The following is a 27,010-nucleotide window of genomic DNA, read 5'->3' as shown; positions in this document are numbered from 1 at the left end:
TAGTATTCCATTGTGTAGATGTACCACATTTTCTAATCCACTCATCTGCTGATGGGCACTTAGGCTGTTTCCAAATCTTAGCTATGGTGAATTGTGCTGCTATGAACATATGGGTGCATATATCCTTTCTGATTGGTGTTTCTGAGTTTATTCTTATATATGGTGTAAGTCGGTGGTCTAGTTTCTTTTCTTTTTGCATGTACCTGTTCTATTTTCCCAGCACCATTTATTGAAGAAACTGTCTTTACTCCATTATGTGTTCTTACCACCTTTGTCAAATATTAATAGACCATAAAGGTGTGGGTTTATTTCTGTGCTCTTTGTTCTGTTCTATTGATCTATATGCCTGTGCTTATGCTAGTACCGGGCTGTTTCGATTAACAGGCCTTGTTATAGTTTGATATCAGGTATTGTGATAACTCCAACTTTGATCTTCTTTCTCAATATTGTTGAGGTTATTCAGAGTCCTTTTTGGTTCCATATAAATTTTTTTTTAAATATTTGTTCTGGATCTGTGAAACATGCTGTTGGTATTTTTTTGTTGTTGTTGTTAATCCTCACTTGAGGATAATTTTTTCATTGATTTTTTTTTTTTTTTTGAGAGTGTGGGAGGGAGGGTAAGAGAGATAGAAACATCTATGTGAGGGAGACACATTAATTGGTTGTCTCCTGCACGCACCCTGGCCAGGGCCAGGAATCAAACCTGCAATCCAAGTAACATGCTCTTGACAGGGAATCAAACCCAAGACCCTTTGGTGCCCGTCCCACTCTCTAACCAATAAGCCACACTGGCCAGGGTTATTCCATTGCTATTTTAATAGGAACTGCGTTGAATCTATAGATTGCTTTGGTAGTATGGACATTTTAATGATGTTAATGCTTCCAATTATTTGTATCTTCCTCAGTTTCTTTCTTCAGTGTCCTATAATTTTCTGAGTACAGGTCTTTTACCTTCTTGGTTAAATTTATTCCTAGTAACCTTCTTTTTTTGTTGTAATAGTGAATGGGATTGTTTTCTTAATTTCTCTTACTGATAGTTCATTATTGGTATATAAAAATGCCACTGATTTTTGAATATTAATTTTGTATCCCGCTACTTTGCTAAATTCATTTATTAGATCTAGTAATTTTTGGTGGCATCATTAGGGTTTTCTATGTACAGTATCATGCCATCTGAGGATAATGACAGTTGTACTTCCTCCTTTCCAATTTGGATGCCTTTGATTTCTTCCTCTTGTCTAATTGCTGTGGCTAGGACTTCCAGTACTGTGTTGAATAAGAGTGGTGAAAGCAGACATCCTTGTCTTGTTCCTGATCTAAGGGAAATGCTTTTAGTTCAGCCGTGGGCAAACTACAGCCCGCAGGCCGGATCCGGCCCGTTTGAAATGAATAAAACTAAAAAAAAAAAAAGACCATACCCTTTTATGTAATGATGTTTACTTTGAATTTATATTAGTTCACACAAACACTCCATCCATGCTTTTGTTCCGGCCCTCCGGTCCAGTTTAAGAACCCATTGTGGCCCTCGAGTCAAAAAGTTTGCCCACCCCTGTTTTAGTTTTTGCCAACTGAGTATGATGTTGGCTGTAGGTTTGTTATATATGGCCTTTATCATGTTGAGATATGATCCTTCTATTCCCATATTACTAACATCACAGATGGGTGCTATCATAAATGGGTTCTGGATTTTATTTTTTGGTGTTTCATTGTGTGTGTGGGATGTTTGTGTATGTGGGGGGTTGGTTTTTTGTTTTTGCCCTTTTTTTTTTAGGGTGCTGGATTTTATCAAATGCTTTTTCTGCATCTATTCATATGATCATGTGATTTTTATTCTTCATTTTATTTATGTAGTGTATCACATTTATTGATTTGAGAATATTGTACCAACCTTGCATCCCCATAAAAAAACCCACTTGGCCATGATGTGTGATCTTTTTAATGTATTCCTGGATCGGTTTGCTAATTTAAAAAAAATATTGTTTTTTATTGATTTCAAAGAGGAAGGGAGAGGGAGAGAGAAAAATAAAAACATCAATGAGAGAGATCAGCTGCCTCTTGCATGCCCCCCACTGGGGATCAAGCCCGCAACCTGGGCATATGCCCTGCCCTGACCAAGAATTGAACCATGACCTCCTGGTTCATAGGTCATTGCTCAACCACTGAGCTACCAGCCAGGCGGTTTGTTAATATTTTGTTGAGGATTTTTGCATCTATGTTCATCAGGGATATTGGCCTATACTTCTCTTTCTTTGTGTAGTATCTTTGTCTGGTTTTGGAATTAGGATAATGCTGGCCTCATAAAAAGAGTTTGTAAGTCTGTCTTCCTCTTGAATTTTTTTTTAGTAGTTTGAGGAGTGTCGTGTGCATTCTTCTGACTGTTTGGTAAAATTTGCCCGTGAAGCCATCTGGTCCAGAACTTTGCTAGGAGTTTTTCAATTACTGCTTCAATTTCATTAGTTGTAATCTGTCTATTCTAGGTTTTCTGATTCTTCTTGAATCAATTTTGGAAGGTAGTATGCTTCTAGGAATTTATCTATTTTGCCCAGGTTGTCCAATTTGTTGGCATATAGTTGTTCATAGTCTTTTCTTACAATCCTTTGTATTTCTGTGGTGTCAGTTATTCATCTCTTTATTTCTGATTTTACTTATTTGGGTCCTCTTTTTTTCTTGATGAGTCTGATTAAAAGTTCATCAGCCTTGTTTATATTTTCAAAGAACCAGTTTCAGTGTTCTTTTTTTTTTTTTAATTTCTATGTCACTTATTTATGCTCTGATCTTTATTATTTCCTTCTACTTATTCTGGGTTTTGTTTGTTGTCCTTTTTCTAATGTTTTTAGGGGAAGGGTTAGAATGATTGAGATTTTTCTTGAGGTAGGCCTGTAATGCTACGAACTTCCCTCATAGAACTATTTTCGCTTTGTCCCATAGATTTTGGGTTGTTGTGTGTTCATTTTCATTTGTTTCCAGGTAGAGTTTTTATTTCCCCTTAATCTGATTATTAACCCAGTCATTATTTACTAACATGCTATTTTAGCCTCCAGGTGTTGGAATGTTTTTCAGGTTTTTTGGTGGTTTTTTTTGTTTTGTTTTTTAAATATACTTTATTGATTTTTTACAGAGAGGAAGGGAGAGGGATAGAGAGTTAGAAACATTGATGAGAGAGAAACATCGATTCAGCTGCCTCCGGCACACTCCCTACTGGGTATGTGCCCGCAACCAAGGTACATGCCTTTGACCGGAATCGAACCTGGGACCCTTGAGTCCGCAGGCCGACGCTCTATCCACTGAGCCAAACCAGTTAGGGCGTTTTTCAGTTTTTTTATTGTAGTTGATTTCTAGTTTCATTATTTTGGTCAGAGACGATGCTTGATAGAATTTTAATTTTGAATTTATTAAGACTTATTTTGTGTCCTAACATGTGATCTGTCTTTGAGGATGTTCCACGTGAACTGGAAAATAATGTATATTCTGCTGTTTGGGGATGAAATAGTCTATAAATATTAATTAAGTCCAACTAATTCATTGTGTCGTTTAGGTTTGTTGTTGCCTTGTGGATTTTTTTGTCTGGAAGATCCATTGGTGACAGTAGGTTATTGAAATCTCCTACTATGACCATATTAGTCACTCCCCTTTAATGTCCACTGAGATTTTCTTTTTCTTTTTAAAAAAAATATATTTTATTGATTTTTTACAGAGAGGAAGGGAGAGGGATAGTCAGAAACATTGATGAGAGAGAAACACCGATCAGCTGCCTCCTGCACGCCCCCTACTGGGGATGTGCCCGCAACCAAGGTACATGCCCTTGACTAGAATCGAACCTGGGACCCTTCAGTCCGCAGGCCGACGCTCTATCCACTGAGCCAAACTGGTCAGGGCTGAGATTTTCTTTATATATTTAGGTGCTCCTATGTTGGGTGCATGTATGTTTGAAAGGGTTTTATCCCCTTGTTGGATTGATCCCTTTAGTATTATGTAGTGACCTTCTTCATCTCTTGTTATGGCCTTTGTTTTGAAGTCTATTTTGTCAGATTTAAGTATTGGTGCCCCAGCTTTTTTCATTTCCATTTGCATGGAATATTTTTTTCCATCCCTTCACTTTCAGTCTTTTTTTTTTTAATTTTTTTTATTGATTTCAGAGAGGAAGGGAGAGAGAGATAGAGATAGAAACATCAATGATGAGAGAGAATCATTGATTGGCTGCCTCCTACACACCCCCTACTGGGGATCCAGCCAGCAACCGGAGCACGTGCCCTTGACTGGAATTGAACCTGGGACCCTCCAGTCCGCAGGCCAACGCTCTATCCACTGAGCCAAACCAGCTAGGGCTTCTTTTTTTTTTTTTTAGAGAAAGAGAGAGAAACATTGATTTGTTGTTCCACTTATTTATGCACTCATTGGTTGGCTCTTGTATGTGCCCTGACTAGGGATCAAACCCACAACTTCGGCATTATCAGGATGATGCTCTACCCAACTGAACTACCCAGGCCTGTTTGTATCTCTTGTTCTGAAGTGGGTCTCTTATAGTCACCATATATATGGATCATGTTTCCTTATCCATTCAGCTACCCTATGGCTTTTGATTGGAGCATTCAGTTTACATTTAAGTTTATTATTGATAGGTACTTATTTTTTGCCATTTTATTCTTTATGCCTGTGTTCTTTTCATTTTTAGCCATTTTTTCTTCTTAAAACATTTCTTGCAATACTGGTTTGGTGGTAATGAACTCCTTTAGCTTTTTTTTGTATGGGAAGCTCTTTATTTTGCCTTCAATTTTAAATGATAGCCTTGCTGGATAGAGTAGTCTTGGATTCAGGTCCTTGCTTTTTCATCATGTTGAATACTTTGTACCAATCACTTCTGGCTTGAAGTGTTTAAGAAATCAGCTGACATCCTATAGGAACTCCCTTATAGGTAACTGTCTCTCTCTTGCTGCCTTTAAGATTATCTCTAGCCCTAGCCAGTTTGGTTCAGTGGATAGAGCATCGGCCTGCAGACTGAAGGGTCCCAGGTTTGATTCTGATTGAGGGCAGGTACCTGGGTTGCGGGCTTGATCCCCAGTAGGGGGCGTTCAGCAGGCAGCCAATCAGTGATTCTCATCACTGATGTTTGTATCTCTCCCTTTCCCTTTCTCTCTGAAATCAATAAAAATATATTTAAAACATAAATAAATTAATAATAAAGTCGATGGAAAAATATCCTCAGGTAAGGATTAACAACAACAACAAAAAATTATCTCTTTGTCTTTAATCTTTGCCATTTTAATTATGTGTCTTGGTGTGGGTCTCTGGATTCATCTTGCTTGGGGAAGTTTTCAGCCATTATTTCTTCAAACATATTTTCTAATCCTTTCTCACTCTCTTCTCCTTTTAGTATCCCTATGATGTGGATGTTGTTATGCTTGATGGTGTCCCAGAGGTCCCTTAGACTTTGCTCAATTTTTAGAATTCTCTTTTCTTTTAGATGCTCTGCTTGGTTGCTTATTACTATGTTTTCTTGTCCTCTAAATTCCTCTAATTGCTGGTTTGATCCTCTGCTTCATCTAACCTGCTGTGGTTCCTTCTAGTGTACAGTAGAACCTTGATTATCAAACTTAATTCATTCCAGAAGGCTCTTTGAGTAGCAATTTGTTTGAAAACTGAATTTTTTCCCCATTAGAAATCATATAAATTGAATTAATTTGTTCCAGACCCCCAATGATTCCCTGTTTTAACCTTTTATATATACAGTACATGTCTAATGTACTATTTAATCTATAAACACACATTTCTTTTCTTAAATTTATCAACCATTCTTTCTAGCCTTAAGGAATCACTTTCAGCACTCATTCTAGGGGTGTCTTTCAGGAAGTCAGCATGAGGCATTTTTGCTTTTTCGCCTGTCATTGCCTCCAAAATGTTGTCACTGGCTAACTGCTTTTCGATTATCCAATTCAACGACAGTTTTTCTACCTCTTCAATTGCCTGTGGTCATTGTTTCTTACACACTCTTGGCAACATTAGCACTCTGGAGGGCCTCTTTGTGTTTTAAATTTGTGCTAATTGTCCATTTCACCAGCAACAAAAGCAAAAAAAAAAAAAAAATGTTTTCACAGCACAATTTCCTGAGATGTTGACAACACAAAGTTTAGCAGTAAACTGACTTGAATTCTCTCCTATGTTTGTGGCCTGAGAGACATTTTTTGTCATGATGATATGTCAGTATGAAAGGGTTGTTCAACAACCTAGACATTTTTTTTGAGATAGGAGATGTTTGAGAACCAAAGTTTGATTGTTTTCATTTCTGATTTTTTTTCTATGTCCTTTTTAATGCTTAGTATCTCTGTGGGTTTTGTTTTTAAATATTTTCTTTTATAGAAACATCGATGAGAGAGAAACATCGATCAGCTGCCTCCTGCACATCTCCCACAGGGGATGTGCCCGCAACCCAGGTACATGCCCTTGACCGGAATCGAACCCGGGACCCCCCAGTCCGCAGGCCGACGCTCCATCCACTGAGCCAAACCGGTTTCAGCTCTATGTCCTTTTTAATGCTTAGTATCTCTGTGGGTTTTGTTTTTAAATATTTTCTTTTACTTATTTTTTAAGGATGGGAGAGAAAGAGAAAGCGTAGAGACAGAGAAAAAGAGAGAGAAAGCCTCAATTTATTGTTCCACTTGTTTATACATTCATTGGTTGATTCTTGTATAGGCTCAGACCGGAGATTGAACCCCCACATCCTTGGTGTATAGGGACAATGCTCTAACCAACTGAGCTACCAAGTCAGGGCCTTATATCTGTTAAGTTCTCACTGAGATCATCCATTCTTCCCCTAAAGTCCTTGAGCATCCTTATAACCATTGTTTTAAACTCTGAATCTGGTATTTTGGTTGTTTCCATTTCATTTAATTCTTTCCTTGGGGATTTCTCTTGTTCTTTTGTTTGGGGTATTTTTCTCTGCCTCCCCATTTTGTCTCTGTATATTAGGTAGATCTACTATAACTCCCAAACTTGTTATGATGGCTTTATGGTGAAGGGCCTTGTTGGGATCAATGGCACAATCTTCCAGATCACCTGAGCTCTGTGCTCCAGGAATGTTTCTTGTGAGTTATGTGCACCCTCCTGTTGTAGTTGAATCTTGAGTGCTGCTGGTTCTTTCGTGAGTGGAGTTAACTCTTCAGGCTGGCTGAAAATAAGGGTAAACCTTGATCACCGCATATGAGATGCTGTGCAAGGGCTGCCCCCAAGGCGGAGTTGTTCCCAGCAGGGTCTGGTGCCTGCTGGAATCCCTTTTTTGGGTGTACAGCTATGTGGCCAGTTGGGTTGAGCTCTGGTGTGATCTGAAGCCCACCACTGGTTGTATTGATTTCAGCTCTACTTGGGCTGGGTTTAGGTACAGGGCAATGTCAGACGTTCTGTGTAACTAGCCTTGGCTACCTGTCTGGAACTACCATGCTATTCACTGTTTGTGGCTAGCATCTACTGGGCCTGGGTATATGTGGGAGGGGCCAATCTGTGTATAAGGGTCAGCTTCCTCCACCTTAGAGCTGGGGGCAGATCTGTAAAAGGACTGAGGCTCCCTAAGGTTGCTTGGTCTTCCTCCAAAGCCTTCCAAAGAAAGACTGTAGAGTGGGCCCAGGCTGGCCATGAATCACAGCCTCTTCTATAGGTTTCGAGCTCAGTAGGGCAGGGCAGCTGGGATCAGGAGGATAGGGCTAGTGGGTCCCCTACTTGGGGATCACACAGTCAGGCACTCACTGAGGGGAAAGTGGACCCTCCTCCAGAGCCAAACCAGTCAGTCTCTGCCAGAGTCTCCAATTCTAGCTCCCCGTGGAAGGGCTTGCGGTAGGTTCAGGTTAGGAATAGCCAGTCATCCCCTCTGCAGGAGCAAGCTCAGCTGCCCTGGCCTCAGGGGACAGATCAAAAGAGCCTCCCATGGGGGTGATGCCAGCCCACCCCTAAGGAGGGGACTAAGCACTTTGTCTTGGTCCCAGATAATAGCCTCCAAGGGACTCACACTTTGAATGTCTCAGATCTAAGCCACTCTCCCTTCCTCCCATGGAACTGAGCCCAGCGGGGCAGAGTATCCAGGACTTGTCAAGGCTGATCCAGTCTCCTGTTGGAGGTGGTCCCTTCAAGCCTGTGGGAGGTGGGTAGGTACTTCTTCCTGGGGTAGCAGTGGCTGAACTTGCTGGAGAGATGGGAGTGTCCCCCTCCCCCGCCCTGCAGTGTAGCCACACACACCCCAGCATCCGCCTGTCTGATTCCTGGACAAAAGTTTTTTTGGGAGACATGGTCTGAAAGTTCCAACTCTGCAAGGCACTCTGGTATCCCTGCACAGCTGAACTCAGCAGGACAGGGCCTGCCAAGTGAGTCAACAGGTGGCGGGTAGGGGCACTGGCTGTAGGCTCAAGGTGGGGGAGACCAGCCTTCTTTCCAAAGCCACACAGTTTAGTCACTGTCTGAGTCTCCGCCAAAACCTCCCCAGAAAAATAGGGCCCCAAATGTCATGATGGATGCAACTAGCAGACCCCTCCACAGGACCTGAGTACAACAGAGTGGCCTCACCAGCAGTTGGAAACTGGGCAGTGCACTCCCAGCCTAGTGCTGTAACGATAGGAGTGCTTGTCCCTGGGAAGGTGGCACCTGGGTCTCCCAGGCAGACAGAAACCACAGTGATTTTCACCACCAGATGCTATGTTCCCATCTCTATTGCTTTGAGTTGGGGATCCCTGAGTGGGATTGAGACCCCCACACTACTGCAAGGAGGAAGTTTTGTCATAGTGATACCCCTCCAGCTTCTCAGTTGCCAATGCACCTGGGTGCTGGGGCCAGCCCTTTCCACATCTCTACCCTCCTTACCAGTCTCTATGTGGCTTCTTCTGTAAACCCATGATTATAATATGTCAGTTCAGCTAGCCTTCAGTTGGTTATCCAGGTTGATTGCTCTATACTAGTAATATAGCTAGGAATCTGGTTTGGGGCTCGGAGCAGGTGAGTATAGCTTCTACCTGCTCTGCAGCCATCTTATAATCTAGCTTCTAGAAATTACACTGTCCCTGCCCCTGGAGTGCTTTGGCTCTAGACCAGCGGTTCTCAACCTGTGGGTCGCCAACCTCAGGGTCGCGACCCCTTTGGGAGTCAAACGACTCTTTCACAGGGGTTGTTCGCCTACGACCATCAGAAAACACATATATAATTACATATTGTTTTTGTGATTAATCACTATGCTTTAATTATGTTCAGTTTGTAACAATGAAAATACATCCTGCATATCAGATATTTACATTACGATTCATAACAGTAGCAAAATTACAGTTATGAAGTAGCAATGAAAATAATTTTATGGTTGGGGGTCACCACAACATGAGGAACTGTATTAAAGGGTCGCAGTATTAGGAAGTTTGAGAACCACTGCTCTAGCCTGTCCCTTAACTTGATCTTGGGGAAGTAGGGTCAGTCCTGCCTGGTCAGTTTGAGAAGGCTATAGTCTGCCTCTTCTTGCCTGTCCCTCCTGTGTCGGTCCCCTCACTGGGAGGGTGTGCTTGGTCCTCTGTGGGTCTGAGGGTGGAGGAACACAGCCAGATCCTGAAGAGACAGCTGTGGGGCCCTGTGAAATCAATGCTGGTGGGAGACACAGGCTCTTTGCCCCCCATCTGATAGCTTACCATCAGATAGATTCTTTGTTCTCTTTGTTATTAAAGCCAGTAAGTTCATTTTTTCCCTCATTTTAGAATTTTCAACTGTATATTTTAAAATAATGCTTGCTGCTATTAATTAATTTTGAGTTGTGATTCCTTTTCACCTGTGAGAGGGAAAGGAACAAAAACTTGAGAGAAGTAAAAGGAATCCCAGAAGGTGACTCAATCTGTCCCCGGCCCATGGTGGGACCAGGTGGGATGGGCCGCAGGAACTTTCTATTTCTAGGAGGTACTGGGAAGTTCAAGGAACTACTCAAAAAGAACTTTTTTAAAAAATATACTTTTATTGATTTCAGAGAGGAAGGGAGAGGGAGAGAGATAGAAACATCAATGATGAGAGAGAATCATTGATTGGCTGCCTCCTACACACCCCCTACTGGGGCTCGAGCCCACAACCTGGGCATGTGCTCCTGACAGGAATCGATCCTGGGACCATTCAGTCTGCAGGCTGACTCTCTATCCACTGAGCCAAACTGCCCAGGGCTCAAAAAGAACTTTTGTCAGAGTTACTTTTTAACCCTAACACTGACATGTCTTGACATTTATTTAAGGTTTTAGATGCCACAAAGCGATTAGGCTGTGAAGAAATGGAAGGATATGGCCCTCTGAAAGCTCATTCATTCTTTGACTCCATCACATGGGAGAATCTGCATCATCAGACACCCCCGAAACTCACCGCTTACTTACCAGCCATGTCGGAAGATGATGAAGACTGCTATGGAAACGTAAGCTGGCTCATGTGTGTCAGAACAACCCAGGCAGAGATGGATTCTGCTTGTCATAGTTTGTGAAAATGGTTCCTCTGTGCTTAGGAAGTTTGTGCCCATCGACCACAGGACTCTGATTCATGGGATGAAGGGCTCAAGGGGAAGCTGGCATAGATCTGGACACTTTGTAGCCCAAATCTGAGTCTCTTACCGAGACTGAGCCCTAAGTGGCTTTTGTCCGTGAGTCTGCCCCGAGTGCAGGTCATCAGGCCCTGGGGTGGTCGAGTCCCTTTTTCTCATTTTTCCTAGATAATTTTAACCCATAGGGATTGAACCAGAGGCAGATAGTGGGTGAGGGAGTCTGGAGCTAGTGGGAGCACACCCTTCACTTTTCCCCCTGGGCTCCTGGTGCTGTGTCTCCTGGTGGGCATCTTTCTTATGCTCTTGGCTGGTGTTTTTATAATCATATGTCTAAAAACATTCTGGAATGCTTCTGATCTTTCCAAGAGAAGCCTGGGGTGCTGTTGCTTTGAACTTTTTGGGACATGGCATTGAGGATGGACATTGGTCAATGTCAGCTTTTAGTTCCTGGTAAAAGCGGGAGCTGTGGTACAAGCCCAAGGGGTGTAGCACCTGGCATGTGTGGGAAGCTGTAGTCACAGCTTGAACTCAGATGTAGGTGTAAGTACACTTTGTTCTTTAAATTTTTCTTATGGAAGCATATGGAATTGGACAGAGGAGTACAAGGAGCTGCAGTGCACCCACCATCCACCTTCAAGTGTTTTCTTATTACCATTGATAGTCCATTTTTCTGGCTTGAGTTCTGTCACTGTAGCTTATTCTAACCAGTTATGTGTAGAGTTCCACTTTAGTTGATGTGGGAATTCTAGACTTTAAGAGTCATCCAGAGCCAAATTAAAATTATTACTGGTATCACCTCTTGAAGATCAAGAACTCCTTATGTCCCCTGCTTATTGTTGTAAGCAACACATCCCCCTTTGCTTCCCCTGAAATATCCTTTGTGCCCAGACTTGAAGGAAGCCTGACCTGCTTCCCCATTGCAGTAGCTGCGGCCTCCGTGTTTGCCGACTGCAGAAGGCTCATCCCCAGGATTCCTCCCCCAGCCTTGTTATTCCTAAGGCACAGACAGTAGGAGTATGTTAGTGTCTCCAGTCCAGTGCCTTGGGCAGGGGTTTCCAGGGAAGCAGCATGTTTGGCTGACTGAGCTCTAATGGAGCTGAGCTCTGATGGAGGGCGCAGCTGTCTCGGATCTCAGTGTCTGGGGAGCTCAGCTTCATGTAGCCTGTGTGTGTATGTACATGTGCGTGTTTGTGTATGCGTGTACACACTCTTGAGTGTCTTTTTCAGGCTTTCTGTCTGCTGTTTTATTGCCTTCGCCATGTCAAGAGCTCTGGCTTCTTGGTGCTCAAATGTTGCCATCTCAAACTGGCTCTACAGGTTAACAACTTATTGTTAGGTGGCTCATCCTCAGCTTTGAAGGCTGTGTGGTTTGAAAGCCTTGGAAAGTATTCGGCCTGAGCTCCCTATACCACCCTTCACAATTGGACAGTTTAGTGAACCTTGAAAAGACTTTGACCTGGAAAGGTATCAAATACAGAGAAAACCTGCTCAAGAAGATACTCCCTTACTGCAGAGGTAGACATGTGTCACAGGGGACAATCTCACCACCCATGAGGCTCCAGGAGAGTCTAGTGTCCTTTTCAGCAGGAAGGGGACTTCCCTGTGAATGAGAGGAGCAGAAACTATCTTTATTCAGGGAGTGAAGAGAGCAGGCACCCTATTCTCATCTGTGTTCCTAACCCCGTGCTGGTGGCTGATGGTGATGCTCATGTCTGGACTCCAGGTGGCCCCTGGAGAAAAGTTCAGTGTTCAGCACAGTCTGGTGTTTCCTCACTCTGCGTTGGTGAGCACCTCCACTCCAGCCACTGTCACTCCTTGTCACCTGTCCTTTCTAGGTTTGGGGTTTGTGCTGCTCGTCTGTACTAGGTGAGGGGAGAAGAATGGAGTGCAGAGATAGAGCACCTGGAGCTTTCCCTGGGACAGTACAATGGAGCCCCCAAGATAGGACTCACCCAGCAAGCAGTGGTCATGGTGGTCAGCTAGCAGTTCCACCATGGGAGCGAGGCAGTCCCTGCATTGGAAACACGCAGGGGTCTGGTTCTGAATTCCACACTGGCCCTCAGGTTGTGACCTTGGGCCCATTCTGAGCCTTATTTCCCTGTTGCAGAAATGGAGATGGTGGTAATAGTCATCTCACTGGCTTCGCAGGTTTGTTGAGACACGCACAGAGGCTTATGGAAGCCTCTGTAAGCTGAGAGACACTGCCCAGAGGTGGCCTTGGGGCAGTTTTCAGAGAGGAAGTGGAGAATGCTCCAGGAGGGGCCCCAGGAGTGTCACTAGGGTCACTCCTACCTGGGAGCCAGTGGGCAGGGCTGAGGCTGCTGTTGAAGCTGTGTGAGCACATGGGTGAAGGCTGTTTGGGGCCACACATGAGGAGGGTGGGCTCTGGGTCTGCAGGAGGGGGGAGTCCCTCTAGAGCAGCAGTTCTCAACCTGTGGGTCGCGACCCCTTTGGCGGTCGAACGACCCTTTCACAGGGGTCGCCTAAGACCATCCTGCATATCAGATATTTACATTACAATTCATAACAGTAGCAACATTACAGTTATGAAGTTGCAACGAAAATAATTTTATGGTTGGGTCATAACATGAGGAACTGTATTTAAAGGGCCAGAAGGTTGAGAACCACTGCTCTAGAGCCACAGGGAACTTGGAAGGATGCACTGCATTCTCATCTCACCTGTTTCTGGTGGCGTCTTTCCTTTTCCTCTTTGTTAGCCATGGAGAGGCTGGGTGCCCACTTCTCGCCAGGTCTTTGCTGGGGCTCTCTGGCCCGTTCAGCAGCCTAGGAGTGTGCGAGTACACAGCCCCTGCCTTTTGGTACATTTGTGAGTCATTCCATTTTCTGTGTCACCAGTGTTTGTAGTTTTCTCCAGAATAGCAGGCAACTCTGTCTATATCAAGCTTAATTAATCTTTGCTGAGATGAAAAGGAGTATATTTTTATTTTTAATTGAACTCAGTCACATTGGAATATATAATGACAGCCGTAGACTCAGAGACATAGGACCACAGGGCTAAAGGAAGAGGGCTCTGAACTCCTGCCACTGAGCCTCTGCACCCCGGAGGGTGGGTTCTCTGGGGCCATAGGTGCCCATCCCTCCTCTTCCCAGAAGGCATCCTAACCCCCTCTAGAGGGGGCAGCATGGGGACTTATAGAAGTTTCCCTTCCTGGAGATGAAAGCTGAGGGTTAGCTGCTCTCTGGGGTGAGCATCTTCTCATGTTCACCTCGGAAAGAGGGATCCAGGCCTGCCTTGATTTAGTGGCCAGCCATCCAGTGGAGGAGAAAGAGCTGCCCACACTTAACAGGAGAAGCAGAACGGGGCTACAGCCCTGAGGCTCATCTCCCATCTGGGCTTTGAGGCCCTCAGGCCGTGAGCTTGCTGGTATAGCGTAGGTCAGAGTGTTGTCTGCATCTTTGGACCCTAGGGAACATTAGGCGCTGTTCTCACTTTTCCCTCTTCTCTGTGCAGTACGACAATCTCCTGAGCCAGTTTGGCTGCATGCAAGTGTCATCGTCATCATCCTCCCACTCCCTGTCTGCCTCAGACACGGGTCTGCCACAGAGGGCGGGCAGCAACATCGAGCAGTATATCCATGACCTGGACACTAATTCTTTTGAACTGGACTTACAGTTTTCCGAAGATGAGAAGAGGTTATTATTGGAGAAGCAGGCCAGTGGAAACCCTTGGTAAGAATTTATAGGCATAAGTAGTACTCCCTTTAAAAATGCAGAGCAGAATGCAGGGAATGCGAGACACGGTAAACAGAGAAAGCAGGCATCCTAGTCTTCATTACCGCTGCCTGTGAGGCTTGGCACCAGCTCACTCCTCCCAAAACTGCCAATAACACTCTGGGGTGAGGCCCCTCAAAGGGTCCAACTGGAAGTGGGTATTAAGAATCGTTGGGCAGGGGGAGTGAGTGCGTTTGAGACTCAGCAGGCCAGGCATCTGTGTTCTGACACGATTCACTGTGATTTAATAACTGCTGCTCCTTGGTGAGATGTTTGGGGTGTTCCAGGGGTTTTGCTGTTGTAACTCATCCTCTGCACATAGTTTTTCTCACTTGTCTGAATATTTCTTTAAAGGTGGAGTCCTGGGTGGCAGGTGGAGTGAACGTGCACATTTAAGAAGGCAGTGCTTTGTATCTGCAGTGCCTGTGAACAACCCCCATTTCCTGAACGGTCATGCCGACCCTTGAGCATTTTGATGCTCTAAAAACAGGGTCATGTGAATTGGCATTTGATTTCTTATCAAAGCAAACATCTCGATACATTGGCCATTTGTATTTACTTGTCAAGGTACTTTGAGTCCTTTGACTATTTTTCTTATGTTTTGCATTTTTTTTTAATTGACTTTATTTTTTTGTTAATCCTCACCTGAGGATATTTTTTCCATTGATTTTTAGAGAGGGTGGAAAGGATGGGGGGGTAGGGGGAGAGAAACATCAATGTGGGAGAGACATGTCCCACATGTGTTCCAACCAGGGCCAGGGATCAAACCTGCAACCCCGGTACATGCCCTTGACCAGGAATCGAAATGGCGACCCTTTGGTGCATGGGCTGACCCTGAGCCATACCAGTCTTGGGCTTCCATAAGGTTTAAGAGTATAAAGGGGTTCTGAGTTCTGAAGGTTTGAGAGCTGGTGTTTTAGAGCAAACTGGCCACTTGTTCCTCCTCCACTTGCGTAGAAGCCAGGTATGGAGTTCCCTCCTGAGGTGGTCACATCGGGCCTCTGGCAGGCTCACTGGGCTCTCCTGGGGTGGCTGTGTCCTGAAATGGCCCTAGCTTGCTGGTGGCTTCAGGTTTGCATCCTTGAAACAGGTGTTCTTGGAGACTGGGTAGGGTGGGATAGGGTGATGAGGAGAGGGCCCTGGCTTTGGAATCAGGAAATCCTTCAAGGGAGATTTTGCACTGTCACCCCTTGTGAAAATGCCTGTGACCAACTTGAGATCCTCAGCCCCTGCATTGACATCTGTAATGAGGCGATGATAAATGTGGCCTATTGTAGAGGGTTGGGTGACAGAAGGCTGTGTATGATCTCAGAGCTATGGTAAAACCTCTTGTGCATGCTAACTATATGCCAAGAGTTAGATATATCTTTAATTTAGGTCTGCTTTCATCTTTGAATCTGCAGACTGGACCTGTCAACTGCCAGAGAGAAAAAGGTGCCTAGTGTGGGGGTAGGGTGTTTTCTTCAGGAGAGTAGGAATTGACCTTTTGAAGTAAAAAATCAAAAGGATTCTTTTAAGTAAACTTGTCAAAGTGGGTAACTAGTAGCTTGTTTAACTTAATTGGTTAATTAACCAAATGAATAGGCTGTGGTATTGACGCTAATAAGGGAGCTTCTGACCATCTCTGTCTACTCCCTTGAGTCCTGCCTCCTGGACTCGAGGAGTAGACAGAGATCTACCCCAGCCACTGGGTCCGGTCAGGAGTCCAGCATCAGCTCTTCACCATCTGGAGCACCAGTGGCTCTCCTGTGTCCTGTCATTAGAGAAGCCGAGATAGGTGGCTGTGTGCTGGCAGGCATGTGTGAGAGGGAGAGAGAATGTGTATCCATGTGCGTTGGAGGGGCTTGTGCCTGTCAGTTGGGGGTCCTCACTCTGCAGGGACAAGGAAGGAGCTCGCGTGTTTCTGTGTGGCGCCAAAATGTTCTGTTGCTGAACCATCTTGTGGCTTCAGATTCACAGTGTGAATAACAGTTGTGAAGGTGGGTGCTTCTGGTCTTTGCTTGTCTTTTGTTCCTTAGGATAGACATTATTTCCAAATTACCTTCTCAGCAGGTCCTCCTCATTTCAGGCTCTTTGTGCCAGTGCTGAGTGAGACCGCGCTTCCACAGCATCCGTATGGCCCTTGCCTGCACCCAGTGCATCTCAATAGAACACGGGAGAGTGGCGCTCAGTTTCTTTTTTAATTAAAAAAATTTTTTTTGTTTTCCTTTATTTTTTATTATTATTTTTAATCCCCACCTGAGGATATTTTTTCCTTTTTTTTTTTTTTTTAGAGAGAGAGAGAGAGGAAGTAAAGGGAAGGGGAGAGAGAGACAGAAACATCAGTGCAAGAGAGGCATGTCAATTGGTTGCCTCCCACATGCCCCGACCAGGGCCAGGATTGAACCTGCAACCCAGGTACGTGCCCTTGATGGGGAATATGCTCTAACCACTGGGAAACTGGCCAGGGCAGTATCTTTATTGAGAACTTTTGGGGTCACTTAATTCCTCTTTTGGGAATTTCCAATTTGTATCCTTAGTCATTGAGGTGTTAAGCCTTTTATGTCAGTCCCTTTGTAGATGCTCAGTAAAGTACAGATGGTTGTATTTGCTGAATGTTCTCCAGTGTATTTGCTTGTTAATTTTGGTTATTTTTGTAGTTAAAGGTTCTTTTTGTTCTCATGTAGTCATGTCTGTTACTCTGTATTAAGTAGCTCATTTTGTTTCCAGCTTTAAAAAGGAACCGCTCCCCTGGCCCGCCAGTGTGGCTCAGTGGTTGAGCGTGGACCTATGAACCAGGAAGTCACGGTTCGGATTCTGGTCTGAGCACATGCCAGGGTTTCAGACTCCAATCCCAGTAGGGGGCGTGCAGGAGGCAGCCGATCAATGATTCTTTCTCATCATTGATGTTTCTAGCTCTCTCTCCCTTTCTCTTCCTCGCTGTAATCAATAAAAAAAATTTTTTTAATGATAATAATAGTAAATAAATAGTGGCCCTTCTCATGTAGGCTTGACCAATATCCCTTCTTTTTTCCTTCCAGTTCTTCTTTTGTTTGATTTAATATTTTATTTTTTTAAACATTTTTTAAAAATATATTTTTATTGATTTCAGAGAGGAAAGGAGAGGGAGAGAGAGATAGAAACATCAGTGATGAGAGAGAGAATCATTGATCGGCTGCCTCCTGCATGCCCCACACTGGGGATCGAGCCCGCAACCCAGGCATGTGCCCTTGACCGGAATCGAACCTGGGACCCTTCAGTCCACAGGCCAACACTCTATCCACTGAGCCAAACCAGCCAGGGCTGATTTAATATTTTAAACTGTCTCTCCTGTTAATCCATGGGAGGCTGCAAATATGCTGGAAGGTCTTTTCTTTCCTTGCTGTCCGTCAGACTTTTTTGATGGTGATCTTGTGCCCACTGGCCCAGTATCCCAGCAGCCCAGCTAACTGAGGCCGTGAACTGACCTCGGCTTAAATTGACACCCTCCACCCTGCCTGGTATAATTAAAGTCTTCCCCTTACTGTTAACTTGTGGTTCTTTATTATACATTGAGTTCTTAAGTAACAGGGCCTGTAAGTTAGAAGAGGCTTTCTATTGGGCTCAATTGTTTTCCATGTAGTTCTGTCTTGCAGCAGAGCCTCATTAGATTTCCTTTTCAGAAATCTCCTTGGTTTTTTCTCTTTGCTTCAAGCTTTGTTTGTTTACTTTTTTAAATATATTTTTATTGATTTCAGAGAGGAAGGAAGAGGGAGAGAGAGAGAGAAACATCCATGATGAGAGAGTCATGGATCGGCTGCCTCCTGCAAGTCCCCCACTGGGGATCGAGCCCACAACTCGGGCATGTACCCTTGACCGGAATCGAACCTGGGACCTTTCAGTTCGTAGGCCGACGCTCTATCCACTGAGCCAAACCGGCTAGGGCTTGTTTGTTTATTTTTAAGTGCCTCTGAGAGTGAAGTACTGTTCTTTCCCTTGTAGAGGACACAGCCCTTTTTTCTTGTTAATATTCATCTTAGTTATTTTCAAAATCCACATGATGCTGCATCAGTTTGCTTGGGGCTCATTCCTTGGTGATGGGGTCTCAGCAAGGCAAGCCCAGTGAGCGTTGGTCTGGTTGGGTCAGGCTAGGCCAGGAACACTCAGTGGGAGAACATGGTTCCAGCAGCTTGGCCACTGCTTGAACATGCACTAGGTCCCAAAAGGAGCCGAAAAAGCATGTGGGTGCGCTCACTTACGAGCTAAAATTGTCACTGTTTGATATAACAGTTGTCTGACATGTTTTCAAATATAAAATATTTTGTTTCTACAGTAGAACCTTGGATCAGGAATTTTAGTAAAATCAGAACATAAAGCAGTAACTATTAGCTTTAACCAGAAGAGATAGCCTGCAGACATTAAAACAACCTCTGTTAAACTCTTAGAAATCAAAGAGACCTATATTTTGCTAATTATGTGTATTAAATCAAAACCTGCATTTGCACTAGCTGGTTTCACTCAGTGGATAGAGCATTGGCTTGCGGACCAAAGGGTCCCAGGTTTGATTCCAGTCAAGGGCACATGCCCGGGTTGCAGGCTCGATCCCCAGTAGGGGAAGTGCAGGAGGCAGCCGTTCAATGATTCTCATCATTGATGTTTATATCTCTCTCTCCCTCTCCCTCCCTCTGAAATATATATATATATTTTAAACACACACCTGTATTTGAAGCTTTCTCTTCCAAATTCCTGCCATGTTTGAATAAAAGTGCTTTATTACTATGGTAGAAACACCAGATGAGATTTTTTAAAATTGATTTTTAGAAAGAAACATGGATTTGTTATTTCACTTATTTATGCATTCATTGCTTGATTCTTGTATGTGCCCTGACTAGGGATTGAACCAGCAGCCTTGGGTATGGGAACAGCACTCTAACCAACTGAGCCACCAGTTAAGATGAGATATTCTTAAACCAAGTCCAACTTGAGTCTTTTAGAGATTTATGGTCCTAAGTGGCTCAGTGGATTCCGAACACTGACTTGGGGTCCCAGCTAATGGAGGTAACATATGAACACCAGGCTTCATCCTCAGGTTGACTCCCAGCAGGCTCTGCCCTTTTGGAGGGGTTTTGTGTCTTGGTCCTGCTTTGTTTAAAGTAACGAGGATTGGTGTGATGGGCTCAGCTCTGCAGCCCTGTCTCCCTCTACCTTTCCTGGGTTGTGTGAAGGCTTCCAAGTGAGAGGGGACAGCAGGTGATATTTCTGGCCTCTGGTCCAACCGCAGTGTAAGTTCTGTAAAGCAACAGTGCTTGTGTGCTCAGTTACGTTTGGAGTTTCCTCATGTTACTGAGTTTGGATCTGTGAAGGGAGAGGCTTGGTTAAAGCAAAGTTCACAAATGCCATTGGGAGGTTTGTTTTGAAGGGAGGAGTTTGGAGAATTTCTGTCTCTGACTTATGTGAGTGCTCATTCTTGTTTTCTTCTTTTGTAGGCACCAGTTTGTAGAAAATAATTTAATACTAAAAATGGGTCCAGTAGATAAGCGAAAGGTAAGTCAGACCCCCACTGCTCCTTCCTGTGCATCTGTGTCTCCCTCCTGGTTCTTTTGTTGTTGTTGTTAATTCTCACCTAAGGATATTTTTCCCATTGATTTTTTTTTTTTTATCTGAGTGAGTGGAAGGGAAGGAAAAGAGAGTGGGAGAGAGAACGATGTGAGAGAGACACATCAATTGTCTGCCTCCCACATGCACCCTGACCAGGGCAGGGGATTGAACCCGTGACATTTAGGGTGAGGGCCAACTTGCTAACCACAGAGCAACACCAGCCAGGGCTCCCTCCTGGTTCTTACTCAGGATCATGCCTTCCTCTCAGGTTCCTGCGGTAACTTGTCGCACATAGCATCTTTCCTTCTTAGAGATCATCTCTAGATTTGATAGCTAAGGGAGATTTCAGCTATTCAGCTGTAGCAAAACAGAAGTAGAGCCTCTCTCATTTCTTCTCAGAAGCCAGGGTTCTGGTGTCTCCACAAGGCTGGGTTCACCGATAAAGTTTCTGTCCCATTGAGGAGGTTCTGCTTGACATCACCACAGTCACCTAATACTTCATTAGAATTGTTTTGTTTTTTTAACTTAAAAAAGAATTTTTTTTATTGATTTGAAAGAAGAGAGAAATATCAGTGATGAGAGGGAATCATTGATTGGCTGCCTCCTGTACATTTCCTACTGGGGATTGAGCCTACAATCCACACATGTGCCTTGACCAGGAATCGAACTGTAACCTCCTGGTTCATAGGTCAATGCTCAACCACTGACCCACACCAGCCGGGTCTAGAATTGTTTTGGAAAATTGTTATTTATTATGTTGTGTGTTTTTTTATTTTATTATGGATTAATTTTATCAAAACATATCCGACTCCATAAATCTGCTGACCCAAGCCCTTCTAAGCTTTGGGCTTGTGAAACCCATTTCTGACCCGCCCTGGGGCATCCTCAGTGGATGAGAACCTCCATGAAGGTGGGTTCTCAGGCAGAGCTCTGTGCCTCAGAGTGGAGCAGAAGGCACAAGAAGCAGCGGGCTGACCACTGATTGTGGGGCCGTCCGAGTTTGCTTAGCCACGGGGACCTGAGCTGGTGAGCTGGCCTGTGCTGCTGTTCCTGCGCGTGGCAACCAAAGTCAGGGCACCTAAAATGGGGGTGAAGACATCAGATCGCCAAGACCAAGCAGTAAGCGCTTCCACTCTAATCCAGTGATGGCGAACCTATGACACACGTGTCAGAGGTGACACGTGAACTTATTTTTTGGGTTGATTTTTCTTTGTTAAAGCATTTAAATATATATAAAATAAATATCAAAAATATAAATCTTTGTTTTACTATGGTTTTTTCTTTTTTATTGCTTAAAGTATTACTAAGGGTATTACATATGTGTCCTTTTTTTTCCCCGCCCTTGACAATCCCCTGGCCCCCCCCCCCCCCCCGTGTCTTATGTCCATTGGTTATGCTTATATGCATGCATACAAGTCCTTCGGTTGATCTCTTACTCCCCTCCCTTCTGCCCCCCAACCCTCTCTGGCCTTCCCACTGCAGTTTGACAATCAGTTTGAGGCAGCTCTGCCTCTGTATCTATTATTGTTCAAAAGTTTGTAATGGTCTTTATTATCCATGAATGAGTGAGATCATGTGGTATTTTTCCTTCATTGACTGGCTTATTTCACTTAGCATAATGCTCTCCAGTTCCATCCATGCTGTTGCAAATGGTAAGAGTTCCTTCTTTTTTACAGCAGCATAGTATTCCATCGTGTAGATGTACCACAGTTTTCTAATCCATTCATCTACTGATGGGCACTTAGGCTGTTTCCAGATCTTAGCTATGGTGAATTGTGCTGCTATGAACATATGGGTGCATATATCCTTTCTGATTGGTGTTTCTGGTTTCTTGGGATATATTCCTAGAAGTGGGATCACAGGGTCAAATGGGAGTTCCATGTTTTGTTTTTTGAGGAAACTCCATACTGTCTTCCATAGTGGCTGCACCAGTCTGCATTCCCACCAGCAGTGCACGAGTGTTCCTTTTTCTCCACATCCTCTCCAGCACTTGTCGTTTGTTGATTTGTTGATGATAGCCATTCTGACAGGTGTGAGATGGTACCTCATTGTTGTTTTGATTTGCATCTCTCGGATGATTAGTGACTTTGAGCATGTTTTCATATGTCTCTTGGCTTTCTGAATGTCCTCTTTTGAAAGGTGTCTATTTAGGTCCTTTGCCCATTTTTTGATTGGATTGTTTATCTTCCTTTTGTTAAGTTGTATGAGTTCCCTATAAATTTTGGAGATTAGGCCCTTATCAGATATGACATTGGCAAATATTTCCCACGCAGTGGGCTTTCTTGTTGTTCAAAAAATTTCTATATGTGACACGGCACCAGAGTTAAGTTAGGGTTTTTCAAAATGCTGACACGCCGAGCTTCAAAGGTTCGCCATCACTGCTCTAATCCAAGGCCGGGTCCACATGGGGGATGAGGTGTGCACGCTCCCTTTGTCCCAGGGAGTGGATAGGTGGCTGGCAGTGGTTTTTGTGCACTGAGCTACTCTGACAGTCCAGCCTCTGAGGCAGCAGTAAGCACTGTCATCACCCACTTCTGAGCCTTAACAAGCGGGGTCTTTTTTTTTGTCAGGGTTTATTTGCACGACGACGACAGTTATTACTTACAGAAGGGCCACACTTATATTATGTGGATCCTGTCAACAAAGTCCTGAAAGGTGAAATTCCATGGTCACAAGAACTCCGACCAGAGGCCAAGAATTTTAAAACCTTCTTTGTCCACACAGTAAGTTTGTCTCTATAGATTCTCCTTTGCAAGGCAGTTGAAGCATCCAAATGCTGTAGCCCAAGGAAGGAGCTGGAGTCGAGGCACTTGTCTCCCCCTTTCCCACGTCTCAGGGCCCCACGTTCATGGCTCAGTCCTGAGCTGGGCTGGGAGACACCTGTGCTTGTTTTTTTACTTCGGGGGTGACCTGAGGGATCTGTAAGTCATCACCTGCATATTTAATATCTGCACATATGTGCAAGGAAGAAATGCACATGTTCATGTGCTTCCAGAGGTACCTGCAGTGGCTGCAGTAGGGTGGCGGTTTCTTTCTTTCTTTCCCTCCCTTCCTTCCTTCCTTCCTTCCTTCCTTCCTTCCTTCCTTCCTTCCTTCCTTTCCTTCCTTCCTTCCTTCCTTCCTATATATTTTTATTTCAGAGAGGAAGGGAGTCAGGGAGAGAGATAGAAACATCAGTGATGAGAGAGAATCATCAATTGGCTGCCTACCTGCACACCCCCAGTCGGAGGATCAAGTACACAACCTGGGCATGTGCCCTGACTGGGAATTGAACTGTGACCTCCTGGTTCATAGGCGGGCGCTCAACACTAAGCCACACTGTCCAGGTGATGGTTTCTTTCTATGATTTCTCCCCAACAAGTTGAGGTGCTGGTCTTGGGGAGACTCACTTCTTTGAGAACATTAAATGGTTTCTTTCTCTGCAGCCAAACAGGACGTATTACCTGATGGACCCGAGCGGGAATGCTCACAAATGGTGCAAAAAGATTCAGGAGGTGTGGAGGCACAGATACCAGAGTCACCCAGACACCACCGTGCAGTGACAGCCCACAGCCCTGCCCTCGCTGCCAGGACATGCGCCCCAGCACAGCTCATGGCTATCCGGGACGCTTCCAGACCACCTCCCAGCCATCTCAAGGGGAATGTAGACAGTGGAACCTTGCAGCTTTTTTATTTAAAAGAAAAGAAGAAAAAAATACCCAACAACACAAAGAACAAAACCAATAATGAACAGGAATTCAGGGTCGCTTTGCTTGCTCTCTGTGCTCTCTGGAGGCCTCCCCGAGCTGTCCTTGTTGCCAGGGCCCAGTGCTGTGCACGTCTCCCTGATTCCCACCTGGACCAGTGGACCATGTCACCAGCGCTCCACCGTGCACCCCGGTCACCTGCTGGTCTTGCTGTGGCCTAGGGGACAGGGTGTGTCTCTGGGCTCTCTCTGCCCCCTAGATTATCGTGGAACTCTTCACCAGGGAGTTGTGTGTGCTCTGCAGGGGGCGGCCTCTGATCTCCATGGGGTGGGAGGGTTCTTGGCTCTTGTCTGTGTGCTCTTTTCCTCATGTCCCTAGATCATGGCCCATCCCCTGTGCTGCGGGCCCTTGCTTTCCTCCTGGAGTAGCTCTGGCTGCAGGATTTCTGTCTGCAAGTGCTCCACATGTTGTGACTGCCAGGTAGGCTCCCAGTGGTGAGAAGTGGAACAGGCTGTCGGGTGAAGTACAAGCCACTGCCCGCAAGGTTCCGATCCATCATCCCTTGGAGCGGTGTTGCCCTCCGGGGCTGGAACCCATGCACACGGCTGAAGGGAGCACGGTCAGCAGGGGGCCCGGTTAGCCCAGCTGCACCGGCAGACGGCTCTGCCGGCCTCATGAGACCAGGGCAGCAAGGCAGACGGGGCCTGGTGGCCTCCACGTGGAGGCGTGAGACCTGATGAGCCTTCCTGAGCGTTTGTTAAAGGTTGAAGAGTGCAGGACCCCCCCAGACCAGTTAATTAGGAGCCAAGAGACTCCTCACAAATTGGACAGTACTCAGTCATCTGGGTGGTGGGAGGAGGGCAGGCTCCCGGCCGGCACACGCACCCTTTTCATGTTGTGATTGAATATGCTCACAGCCTAAAATTCTTACATCCCAACGGTGAGAATCTAATGCCTTCTCATGGTGCCAGGTCATCTGGTCTCCATCAAGTGGACTTTGCCTGAAAAAAAAAGAGTTAACTCGCCTGGCATTTGAACCCAAGCGCCCAGCCTGCTCTCCTTCCATTTCAGGTTCCCTCCTTTCAATGCTTAGAGGCAGCACCTACTCTATTGTGACCTCCACATGGTCCGGGTCCTGCTAGTTCTTTGATTTTCTTTGCTGCTGCTCCCCAGACAGTGGGCCTTGGCTGTTGCTCTCCCTACCCAGGTGTCCCTGGAGGGCAGTCCTCTGTTCCAGGGAGAGAGGGACAGGCCCTGCAGGCTGCTCCCAGGGGATGAACACCTTTCCTTTTCCTTTAGACTTTCACCAAGGCACTAGCAAAAGGCTCACACAGGAAAGCCCCTCACCACTGCCCTGTCTCCTGTCTCAGACACACCGTTCATCACCCTCTGTGACCAGTGGTCCAGATGGAGAGGAGAGATGCCTTTCTCACATTGTCTGAGTGATAAGAGTGGCTGTTCTTAAACTGGGAAGGAGTATGGATGTGGGGAGTTCACGGTGCTGGGCAGGGAAGAGGGCTGAGTAGAGGTCGTAGCCAGGTTTGCTGGTGGTTTCTGTTCGGGCCTGTCCTCTGCTCTGTGAAATCTGAGAAAAAGACAGACAGCTCACATCTGTCTGGGGGAGGGGCGGGGGTGCCCTTAGCGCAAACTCCCTCTCTGCTCCTCTTTTTCCTCACGTTTGAAAGGCCTGTGTTCATCTGCTTTTCAAAAATTGAGTCTGACTTGCCCCTTTCAAGAATTTCACTTCAGGCTTCCTCCCATACTGACATTTGACTCTTCTCAGAAACCCTGCCTCTGTGTGTGCTGTTAGGAGGGTGAGGAGCCAGTTTCTGTGCACATCACCTCAGGTGTCTGGTTACAGGGAAACGAGCACGGCTGGTATTTGTGTTTAATAAGGGCACTCGGCTGGTTGCTCACGAGACAAGTCCTCCCGTGCATTCTGCCTTCTGGATAGCGCCACTACCTCCTGGGCTTAACCAACAAGCTCCATCTTAACCTCTGAAACCAGGAAATGAGGGGTTCAGGGTTGAGCTCGAAGTTGACAGAGCTGCAGTGACTGCCCTCGCCCGAGCCAGTGTAAGCTGAGCCCTTCTCTGTAAGCCAACTTTCTCTGTTCACTCAGAGGCCTCTTTTTTTTTAAGGCCCATGTGTAATCTTCTCTTACCCATACTTCCGCCAACGATAATTTTATCTAATTTATCCTTACAACGATCGTCTTGGCATGCAGGTGCCTTACATTCTGAGATGTGGACAAGGTTCTATGTACATACACAGACATACCTGGAAATATGAATGTGGATTTATCCAAAGTGAAAAAGAAAATGCCCTGTTTAATAGATCCAGGAGCCATGTGTCTTAGAGTCAGCAAAGACAAGTCAAACCAAGTACCACCACCTGCAGACAGTCCCTACCATGCAGCCTCTCCTTGCACGGAGGGGAGGGAGGACAGCTATAGGAGGTCTGTGCTCTCCACTGTGCCTTGTTGGTCTCTGGGAACGAGGAGACTGGGTTTGCACAGGATGGTTTCCTCCCCTCTTTCTGTGGATCTGACCAGGGCCATGGGCAGTGGGCAGCCCCCTGTGGAGTGCAAAGCCCCACCAATGATTGGCACCATTGACTGCCTGCTATTCTGAACCTAACAGCTCGTGACAGACTTGCTTTGAAAAAAATGGCTCTTGTGGTCATGCAAAGCTGGCGAGAACTACACCTACTCCAGCCCTCTTGGCCCAGGCCTGACGGGATTGCAGGAGATGGCCCCATGGCGCACACACACACCAACCCCAACCCAGGGCAGGGGGCCCTGGGTGACTCCGAATTTTTTTAAAACATTTGTTTTCTAAAAAGAAAGAAAGAAAAGACCACTGTGAACATTTTGGTGTATAACCTGTCCTCCCTCCGCCCCAAATTTGTTGGCTTTTTTCATCTAAACTGGGAACATAAAAGACATGCTCTTTATTATTGGTTTTTAGTGTGAGAGGAAGGGAGAGAAACTTCAGGTGAGAAACATCCATCAGTTGCCTCCTGTACACCCCCCAACTGGGGATTGAATCTGAAACCTTTGTATGTGCCCTGACCAAGAATTGAACCCTCAACCCTTTGGTTCACAGGACGATGCTCCAACCAACTGAGCCACACCGGCCACGGCCAATATATACTGTTGTGCATCCAGCTTTTTTCACTTTTATTTTATCTTAAGCATTTCCCCATGTCATGAATAATGATTCCGAAGCATTGTTTTTAATGATTGTAGAGTTGAATGGCTATAAATCTTATAATTTATTTCCCTGTTATAAAACATTTAGGTGGTTTCTAGTTTTTCACTATTTAAATAATGCTGTGATGACTGTCTTTCTAAATCTTTGATTTTTTACTCTGATCCCTCCTACCCCCATTCCCACAAGTAGTATTTTTAGTAAAAGTTTGTTTCTAAGGTGGAATTAATTTATTTCTCTGTCTGATCTGTTGCTTAGATGCTCAGAGTTCTAGAACAGGACCTGCTTAGTTGTTTCCT

The 27,010-nt window shown here is 45.2% G+C and overlaps 1 protein-coding gene across 2 annotated transcripts in view; it reads left to right on the top strand.

Moving 5' to 3' along the window:
* The window catches only part of PDPK1 (3-phosphoinositide dependent protein kinase 1), a 60,237-nt gene extending 33,895 nt beyond the window's left edge, over positions 1-26,342 (top strand). The window contains exons 10-14 of one of the 2 annotated variants that reach the window (XM_014542209.1): positions 10,229-10,402; positions 13,998-14,215; positions 19,702-19,759; positions 22,384-22,536; positions 23,239-26,342. In XM_014542209.1, coding sequence (XP_014397695.1) covers positions 10,229-10,402; positions 13,998-14,215; positions 19,702-19,759; positions 22,384-22,536; positions 23,239-23,355 — 720 coding nt within the window. In that variant the 3' untranslated portion in view covers positions 23,356-26,342. The remainder of the gene's footprint in view (positions 1-10,228; positions 10,403-13,997; positions 14,216-19,701; positions 19,760-22,383; positions 22,537-23,238) is intronic. The other variant, XM_005869361.2, reaches the window with a different exon arrangement.
* Positions 26,343-27,010: the final 668 nt, after the last annotated feature.

This window comes from Myotis brandtii, unplaced genomic scaffold, assembly GCF_000412655.1.
Source record: "Myotis brandtii unplaced genomic scaffold, ASM41265v1 scaffold292, whole genome shotgun sequence".
NCBI classification, from domain to species: domain Eukaryota; kingdom Metazoa; phylum Chordata; class Mammalia; order Chiroptera; family Vespertilionidae; genus Myotis; species Myotis brandtii.
Note: the sequence above shows the minus strand (reverse complement) of the source record. Positions and strands in the feature narration are given on the sequence as shown.